The 10406-nt window shown below is 32.6% G+C and overlaps 1 protein-coding gene across 1 annotated transcript; it reads right to left on the reverse strand.

Moving 5' to 3' along the window:
• Positions 1 to 1860: 1860 nt before the first annotated feature.
• On the reverse strand, positions 1861 to 5762 carry LOC131854593 (ommochrome-binding protein-like). The gene is made up of 2 exons (XM_059205712.1): positions 5576 to 5762; positions 1861 to 2878 (listed from the first exon to the last, which is right to left on the reverse strand). Exons 1-2 carry the CDS (start codon positions 5595 to 5597, stop codon positions 2010 to 2012), a joined length of 891 nt encoding a protein of 296 aa, XP_059061695.1. The 5' UTR covers positions 5598 to 5762; the 3' UTR covers positions 1861 to 2009.
• Positions 5763 to 10406: the final 4644 nt, after the last annotated feature.

Consider the following 10406-nt stretch of genomic DNA (forward strand, 5'->3'; position numbering starts at 1 on the left):
AAAAGAAAAACATATTAGCGACATACCTATGTTTATATCATTACCTAATAATAGAATATTGTAAATATCGATTATTACTCAATTCGATATCGATATAATCGGTTTGACACATCCTAACTGCGGCACCTCATTTATAAACTCTCGCCTCTGTATATATCTGACATATAAATATGATTTTCACATTATTATTTTCACATATATCTTCTTATCTTCCATTAGTTTTCCCCCGAAACCGTCACAATAAATGTCACGTTTTCTAAACCAATACAAAGCTTGCCGACTTCATTTATCATGTTTTTTTTCTCATTTCATTTGTGAATATTCGAAGACAGGTTTCCCTTGAGACAGTATGTAGGTAATCGCTTATTGGAGGTGTTATTCATGATTTTATTAATGTCTCGAAATTAATTTGAAACCAACCAGTCAGAATGATGGGGAGAAATGTTCTTTTAATGAGGTTATCTTTACATAACCTAAAACAAAGTCGCTATCGCTGTCTGTTCACTTACCTATACTTTTAAATTACGCGACGGATTTAAATGTAGTTTTCAGCAATAGATAGAGTGATTCAAGAGGAAGGTTTATATATATAATACATGCATATTTTAGTATAGTAGATGCTGAGAAATTCAAAAATGTGTAATGCATCCTTACGGAGCCTGTATAGGTCGCTAGTTTGTAATAAAATAATCAAGCACACCTCCAATAAAATATTTCTCGTGCCTGAAGCAATATACCCATTACATTATACACTGTGAACGTGTAAGAAAATCATATTCGGTAGTATGTCGTGAGAAAACCCAGTAAACCTTGAACTTTACAGTTAAATGTATTTTATAGTCGTCTAGCGTTCGTATCAGCCTCGTCCTTGTAAAAATACCTCTTACACAATCCACTTAATCGCCGAGTACTCCAATTGCTGTGGTTAATTGTTCTATATTTATTTGTGTCAATATACCCGCTGGTAATTGAACAAATACAATTAAAATTGTTATTTAAACCCACTTCAGAAAGAAGCAGGTTTTTAGATCATCTGTAATTTTTATGTTACAAGCATACTTGACGATTTACATCAAGAATGCTTGTTATTTTTCTTTAAACGAAAATTATTTAATCTAATATCGATCCTGTATTCACTTTATGAATATTAAAGTCTATAATACAAAAAATCAAAAATATTTCTGTTGCATTGTAAGGGAATATAAACTTTACACATGTTATATATAGGAAAGTAATAATTTACTAACAAATACTTTATTTTTAAATTTTATATCTACAAATATACGACCAAATATAATTATTAGGCAAATACTTAATTACGTCTAAAGTACATATATTATTATTTAAGTATTAAATTACATTATACTGTTGAGAATAACATTACCAAAAAAATTTAAATAAATAAAGTCATACAATGATTTCATACAACAAAGCAGATAGCAAGAAATGATGATGATTTCACCATCATTATGTAAGTTCATTTATATTGTTAATATTTATAGCATTTAAAATTAAAAGTTACATTTGTATCATTAAGTAATTTTTACGCCTCATTAATATTACTATGTTAATTACTTATATTATCTTTTATTTTACATTCTTATATCTTTAACACAAAATTTTCTTCACAACAGTTCTTACCTCTTAATGAAATATTACATGTACGTTATGGCAAATATATTATATATTTTTCTGTAGAGTTGAAATGGCCAACAAGCTGACGGTCCACCTGGTGGTAAGTGGTAACCGTCGCCTGTATATACGGACAGCACATACAATACGTCATCATGTCATATCCTTACGTTGCCATTCTAAGGACTAAGATCTCATGCCTCGTAATCTTCAATATCACTGCCTTATCTTACCTTTCTACCGAAGCACATTTTACAAAGCATGCAGCTTTGGGGCTGAAATAGGCGAGACTCAGGTACCCAGACAACTTTTTACAAAGTTATATTAAGATCTAATACATTAACAAATAACTTACAAACAAGAACTAAATAATCGTTTCAACATTTCGTTATATTCGTTTCTGTCATTTTGAATACACTCCTATCCGAGCTGAATATAATGTTATTATCGTTATCGAAAGTCAACGCTCCTATGCCAGGTATATCGGCCACTTTTACAATACTAGATTCGGCTAGATTCTTTTCAATAACAACTCTGTATATGCCGTCAATCCACCAAGCATAAACTGTGTCATCTAAATCAATAGTCAGACCTCTGAAGAAAGCATTTTTAGACAACCAAATGGTTTCGCCTTTTTTGTGCAAAAACAATCCATAGTTACTTAAAAATACAATAACATCGTATTTTGTTATAACAAAATTCTTAATAGGCTCATAATCTAATACACTATTAAATTGATCGCCCTTTTTCGAAATGATTCTGTTGTCATCTGATTTGACGAAATAAACGAATCCTTTATAGAAGAGACTTAATATTGTGTCCCCTCTAGAACTATACGGTGTTAATTTCTTAGTACCGCCATAAGTGAAAATACCATCGTGGCCGCCCAAATAAACAATAGAATTGTCTTGATCAATATCAAACGTTCCGAAATTGAGTATCGGTATATGTTCATCGGAAATTTCTCCCTGAACATCTGGTTTGTCTAAATTAACGTAAGCAACCTTATAATATTCCTTATCGGCAATTTCCGGTTCGAAACTGTAGAAAAGTGTGTTCTCACTGCGTAGTAATCCCATTTTGTGAACAACAATATGTGTTCGGAAGGTAGCGTTCATGTCAAACAGGTAGGACACGTTGAAACACGTAGCGTTGACTTTGATGCACGATATGCAATCGATAGTGACGTTCTGCGTCACAACTGCACCAACAAGGAACATGGCCGTAAGGAAAAACATTTCTAATTCTGTAACAATGAAAGGTAGTGCCAATCAGTATATTATATGCATGGTAACTATTATGCTCAGTTGTAGGATGGTAGAAGTTTTGTTAATAGTACTTCTATTAACACAACGTTCTACCGTCCTACAATTGCTTTTAGCAAAACATCTATACTAAAAGTCCTCCACTGAGAATCAACGCCGCGGTGACACGCTAGAGGAAAAACTGATTAGAGGTAATGTTAACAAATAGGACATTAGAAATAATCTTTATTGAAATAATCCTAATATAAGGACTTTTGAATAGTCTCCTTTTCTTTATTCTACCACTCGTTCGCAATGTTGACTGATCTCAAGAACAATAATCAAGAAATATTAGGCATAACATTCCTTTATAAGTTCTTTTTTTCTTACATTATATTACTTTTATTATTATTTACTGCAAAACTTTAAGTATAAAATATTTACGTCCAGAAAAATGTGAATTAAATATATGTACGTATTTATTTAGGTATAAGAATATAAATACGGTATAAAAAACAAAATCGACGATTCAAACATTCAATACAAGATATTTGTTTGTGATGTTGTTGTTGATTGTATCGTTGTTTTCCTCAAATGTGCACGAAACGAATAACAATAAATAAAACAACAAAGTAAAAATTGTGTTCGTTTAGTAAAAATAAAAGTAACCAATGTAATAATCCGGAACGGAAACACCATAGTACTATCATGGGGGTCTCGTGATAACGTGATGTCCGCATTGCTCTTTATGTATATAAAGGAGAGGTTTATCGGTATTGCCAATCATAAATTAAAAAAACCACGATTTGAAGTTGGGTAATAACAGGGCAATTCAATTAAAAAACAGAACGCAATGGAGTTGCAATAATTAAATTAATATGTAATAAAAACATGTGAAATGTGCATTTTTTTAAGTAATTATAATTTTTATAAATTTTAATAAAATCATTTTTAATTAAATTTATAAACTCGGATGCTGCTTAAAAACTACCTTATGTATTCGGATGGGATTTTCCGAAAACTGGAACAAGTTCTGGGATAAAATTACGAGTGGCAACTCTATATAGAATGAATACAAATATTACTCGACACAAATACACAGTACTTACATTAATCTTGAAAAATAGCAATTTCGTATCTTGCAAATATCAAAACTTTAAACACAATATTAAACTTTTAAGTAACTGTGTATCATTAAAAAAAAATCACTTGATCTACTTCTAAACTCATATATAAACATAGAATTATTCAATATTTGTTAATATATTCAAGCATAATATTTATTTAGCTTAATTTTTATTTAATATCACTTTATTATTCCTATTATTATTATTGCAATACTTTTTTTTTTTTATTGCTAGAAACAATATTAAATTAAATTAATTATCTAAGCATTTACTAACTACTACTAAGTGTAAAATAGGTAAGCTCACTAAAAACTATATAAGCTGACTAGGTAGGCTGCAAGTTCGAAACTTATGGAAGTAGGGCAGCGTAGCCATCGATCGGCACGCGACCATTTTTATAGTTGAATATTTAATAGGGTTTTTATGCACCTGCTAGTTATTGTCTTTGTTATGAGCAATCTTAAAACAAAAAGTTGTACCATAAAAGAAAATTAGGATAGGCACTTAACTGTATCACTCGAATTTAAGACGACACATAAATATATAAAATTTGCTGTTTTTTATATAACTGGATGGTGTTATTTATTTATATCATTTATATACTCTTTATTGCATCAGATATATTACAAGAATTAAAATTAACATAGTACAAAAGGTGGTTTTATCACTTTTGAGATCTCTTCCAGACAACCTTTGCGTAGAGGAGAAACGATTAGCAGGGTGGTCGATGGTACTAGAATAGAATAGAAAATAATAATAATAATGGAATATGTAATTGCTTGCTTACGATAACACTGCTTTTTGTATATCAATATCTCTTGTTAACATAATTCTTGTAGATGTTTAATGTAATACAAAGTTTATGTATAAGTAAAAAATATATACAGTTATAAAATTTATTGTGGCAAGTTTCTGAACGATTTTTTGTTATGCCTCCTTGCACTGTAATTTGGCTGTAATATCTCTTTCTTCAAACCAAAACACATATGGGGGCGGCAGAATCAGGTTAAGCAAGTAACAGGTCGCAAGTAACTTTGTATAAATCCTTCCAATAGTAAATTATTATGAACAAAAATTTGTTCCATGGAATAAAGATTGGAAAGCATATAATTATATTACATATTTGTAGACCAATACATAATATACTTACAAGTTGCTTCTTCATAATATAAAACTGTACAATTTATTTATATTTAATCTTTTCCGCCAAAGAAACGAAAGTTTCCTGACTTTTCCTTTTATTGACCTGACTTACTAATAATGAAAATACTCTGAAATATTATTATTAATGAATATGTTTTATTTACAGTTAACATAAATATAACAAAAACGAACAAAAAATATTATTCATAAACAAGAAAGAACAAAACTTTCTTGTTGAATTACAATGAACTTTGTGCGTAGCCACCAAGAGAAAATAAAAAAACATTTCGTTTCAAAATATTACGAACTTTTATTTATTACCTATGTGATTTTTTTATTTACTTTGTATTTATATAAAATACAATTTATATATAATCATGTTTTAATGTTTACATCATAGTTTATAATAAAATAATAAACAAAACGAACCTTTTTTACGAAATTTGTCCATGATCTCGTAACGTCAATTTACATTCCAAAAACACGACCACAAATGATCACTGATTCACTGAGGTCACAGACTATAAAATCTAGAAAAAGCGCGTATTTTTTTTTTCTATACCTACAGATATAAAAAGGCACGGAAGTTAGATGACAATGCGCGCGTGTTCGACATCCATCGTCTACCACAATGTATGGTGTGGGTGCCCCATTGCTGTTAAATATGAAATTACCACGTGTGTCCGAGAACAGAAAATACATAGAGCTGTAGTAGATATGTACAGGACTAAATACGGTATTTACTGTATGATGTAAAATAGCAGATTTTAATGAGATAGGGTTTGTAAATAGTCGTTTTCAGTCTTACCTATTTTAGGCGTCAAACAGTTGTGAGCTATGTTCAGGTCGAAGAGAAAAGGCAGAAAAGGCAGCGAATACATGTATTTCCAAAAAAATATATATTTAAGTATCTATTTATATATATTAAATTATCTAGTACCCATAACGCAAGCTTGAGACTAGATGACAACGTGTTAATTATCCTAAATACATAATTATTACTAGTATATTATCTTAGTCCTACGAAATGGCAACCCATTAGTTACGTATGACGGTCGGCATGTAATAACGTGTGTCTCATATTCAGAGTTTTTATATAATAAATTATAATGTAGCCACAGAATCCTACTAATATTATAAACGCGAAAGAACATGGATGGATAGATGATAGATGTTTGTTACTCTTTCATGCAAAAACTACTGAACCTTGAAACTTACAGTAATATAGCTTATATAGCAAAATAATACATATGCTATAAATATGCCGCTAACACCGCGGGTACAGCTAGCACGTAAACATATATAGAGGGAACATTTAACATCACATATTATTTTATGAACACCTACCTAATCATAATTATTATAATGTAAAGTTGTTTCATCTTATTTTTTTTAACAAAGACAGCTCTAAATATTTCTAGTCCATTTGCCACCCACCGATCCAGTACATGGACACGAATAAAGGTCCGCACCGAACTATGTTAAAATTGTCCTCACTCGTATTATTATTTAGGTAGTTACTAATAATACATTTCCCACATAAATGTAACCAAAATATTACAGTTGCTTGAACACACGAAAAAAATATTGTTGTCAAGTCTTTATTTGCAAGATCTTATATATAAAATTCTCTTGTCACAGTTTTCGTTCCCATACTCCTCCGAAACGGCTTGACCGATTCTCATGAAATTTTGTGAGCGTATTGAGTAGGTCTGAGAATCGGCCAACATCTATTTTTCATCCCCCTAAATGTTAGGGGTAGTCCACCCCTAATTTTTTTTTTTATTTTAAGGCAAAACAACGTTTGCCGAGACAGCTAGTTTTTATATAACTGAAAAGCAAAACGTGCTGATGACCTATATGGTGCCATCTGAAAAACTGATAAATCATGCTGATGTTTAATCGGGAATATACAACGGCATTCTCCGAGGTCCATTAGGCAAGAGTTGCGGTTCGGTCGCTCCATAAGACCTTCCGAAGGCTTGAAATACCCTACACTTGTTTCTACTTTCATCCGGTGCAGATGCTAACACCATTGCAGTATTAAAAAGAAGACGGCTGATAAATAAAGAAGTACATCATAAATATTTCAAGTCGATCGATTGCGTCATTTAGAAGGACTATGATTGCACTCGTCCGCACTTAAATAAAGTACACGTACTTCCTGTAGTAGTCACCTAATACTACGCAACGCCCACATACAAATATTTAATGTAATCATTTCCTATCTGGACCAAGAACACGGGAGGCAAACTATTTACTTTGTCCAGCTACTGTTAATATACAGTGAATTGATAAAGGTTTTTTAATGGATGAACATATACTATCAATATAGTTAATCGGGTTAATATTTTATATATAAAATTCTCACCACTTGTCCAGACTTATGGCGGCGTGGTGGGCCGGGTCATTGGGCTCTCTAAAATATGGTCGAGCGCAGTGACGGCTGGCTCATCCGTCATACTCGTGAACGGGTGCTGCTTGTAGGGACTGGTCTGCTCTAATCACTATGACTGATTTCTTCTTATTAATTGTTTAACCAGTTGGTTATATATTCAATATTTTTCTATTTGAGTATTTAATTGAATTAGTGCTAATTGGTGGTATGTATTTACATACTTAAACTTAAAAATGTAAAGTAATAATAAAATTATATAAAAGAGCAACACGCAAGTTTCTTGCTCGTTCTTCTTGTGATGAGACCGCTTTTCGAATGAGCGGTAGATTAAAAAATTATAATGACTATTCAAAAGTGCTTCAATGTAAGTTTATTTTAATAAATGATTTTCTATTCCATTCTATTCTTTTCTCCTGTCACAATGTTAGTTACCATACTCCTCCGAAACGTCTTGACCGATTTTTATGAAGTTCTATATGCATATTCAGTAGGTCTGAGAATCGGCTACTATCTATTCATTCTATTCATACCCCTAAGTGATAAGGGTTGTCCTAACATACAACCTAACATTTTTATTTTATTTATTGGACAAATTTTTTTATTTTTATTTTTTTATATTGTAGGTATGTAAATGCAACCCTAAATTTTCATCCCTTCTACCATCAACCCCTATTTAATAGTAGCGATTTTAACTTATATGGTAAAACAATTTTTGGTAGGTCGGATACTAATTAACATAAAAATCTTAACACGAATAATTTTAAGGTAAATAAAGTGTAAACGTTACACTAGCCGTTGTCAAGATCGCAAGATAGTGTGTGGGATTTATACCAATTAAAAACCCCCACGGAGCATCATTAAAGCTGGTACAAGCTAATTGAAACGTCGAGAGGTAAATACCTTATTTCATCATCATCATCGCAGCTCCGAAGACGGCCACTGTTGGACATAGGCCTCCCCCAAAGATTTCCACGACGACCGGTCCTACGCTGCTCGCATCCAACGCCTTCCAGCGAGCTTGACCAGATCGTCGGTCCACCTAGCTAGAGGCCTTCCCACGCTGCGTCTTCCATACTTTATTTACCATAAGATTATTCGTGTTAATACCCAATTGACTATTTTAATAATATGTACTAAAGTAATAATTACTAACTACTGGTACCTATACTGATGATATATGCTGGAGAGGCAATAGTGAATGATAATAGGATCACCAGATGAAACCAATATGATATAACAACGTATTTTAAAACTACTTTTGCCTGCGACTTCATGCAAATTAGTAAATACCATCTATTGCTGAAATATATAATATAATTTATAGACAAATGAAGCATATACACCGTTCTATATATTATTTTATTAATAAATTATTTAATAAAATTGTATGGAACGCGTATGGAAAAATATATGCCAAATTATTAGACCTCTTATTTGCTTTCTTTAACCTAAAATTATGACTATTTAATTAATAAATAGTCTTATACTATACGACATAAACACTGAAAATTTCATACGTGAAACGATGAAACATTAATTCTAAAACAGATTGTTTCTCTTCTTGTCATATTTTTATTTTCTATACGTAAGAAAGTCTCGCCTACAGCTTCCGTTCACAATTTGCAAAGTCACAATTCTTTCAACATTGATTATCAAGAATTACTTACCTATTAGAGAGTCTGTGGTATATAAGCCTCTTGTATTATAGTCGTCTTGTAACCGCTTAATTCCTCAAAGGAAGTACAGGCAAGATGCAATTGATTCCATCTCAAGCCGCTTACGTTTAGGCTTAGCATAATAAATAGCCCGCAATAGTGCAGGAAACGTCATGGCCTTGAGATGTACTACCTCCTAGTGCTTTAAATATCTTGGGATCGAATCTGGTAGTAAAAAATTCTGGTAACTTTCAATTTTTAACTCTATCCATGTAGATGAAGTCACCGAATTGGATTTAGCAAAACAAACGGATGGATGAAGGAAAATAACAATGATCAATATATACAGGAACAGAACCCTCGTCATATTACTCCAGTGGCCTTAGCCCTTAGGAAGGGCAACGCATGAGTTATGCGTTGCCATTCCTAAGGGCTAAGTTATCATGCCTTCATATAGTTTAGTTCCACTGCCACGTCTCATCCTTTAACCCTGAGCACAGCTCACGACGTAAGAATTGGTATCGACAAGATATCGGCAGAAATAATTGAGACACGTAGAGAAATTTGGGGAGAAAGGGGATTATTAGTAATGGGGACTAAGACCCCATTAGCAGTGTGCTGTGGCAAGTCAACCTCCATGCGGTTCTCCCTGGAAACCATCGTGACAAATTCCTGGTGAATTAGTCACGATGGTCTAACTGACCTGACCTCATGTTCATCTTATCATCCTCCACTGGTGCCCCGCCAGCGTAAACTGTTTGCGGAGGCGGGTGTACCATTACATTGTCATGCATTAAAAAAACTGTATAAAATGGGGGGAAAGGGGATTGTTAGTAATGGTCTAGTGGATCCATTGCTAACAATGCACCATGTCAGGTTGATCTCCGCAGTTGATCCCTCTGGAACCCACCATGACAAATACCAGGTGAAATGTCGCGATGGGCTAATTGTCCTGACCTTATGTTCATTTTATCATCCTCCTCTGGTGCCCCGCCAGCCATTAGCGCAGGCGGGTGCACCCTTCCATTATGATGATACTTTGTACAGTTTTTTTAATGGATGCATTAAAAAAAACTGTATAAAGTCTCGTTACGAGACATACATCTTCAAAATAAAACTAAAAAAACAAGTATTTAATGTAAAAGCCTAGATATCTGAGATCCGCCTGCCGTCATAAAAGAAACGGGAACAGCTGGAAACTGAAAAG

Source organism: Achroia grisella, unplaced genomic scaffold (genome assembly GCF_030625045.1).
Source record: "Achroia grisella isolate CSIRO2021 unplaced genomic scaffold, CSIRO_AGI_Agris_v1 utg1240, whole genome shotgun sequence".
Taxonomy (NCBI): domain Eukaryota; kingdom Metazoa; phylum Arthropoda; class Insecta; order Lepidoptera; family Pyralidae; genus Achroia; species Achroia grisella.

Coding starts and splice junctions, on each gene's coding strand:
- LOC131854593 (XM_059205712.1), bottom strand. CDS start 5,597: ATGGACAAATTTCGTAAAAAAG. Junction 2,879..5,575: donor GGACAAATTTCGTAAAAAAG/GTTCGTTTTGTT, acceptor TCATTGTTACAG/AATTAGAAATGTTTTTCCTT.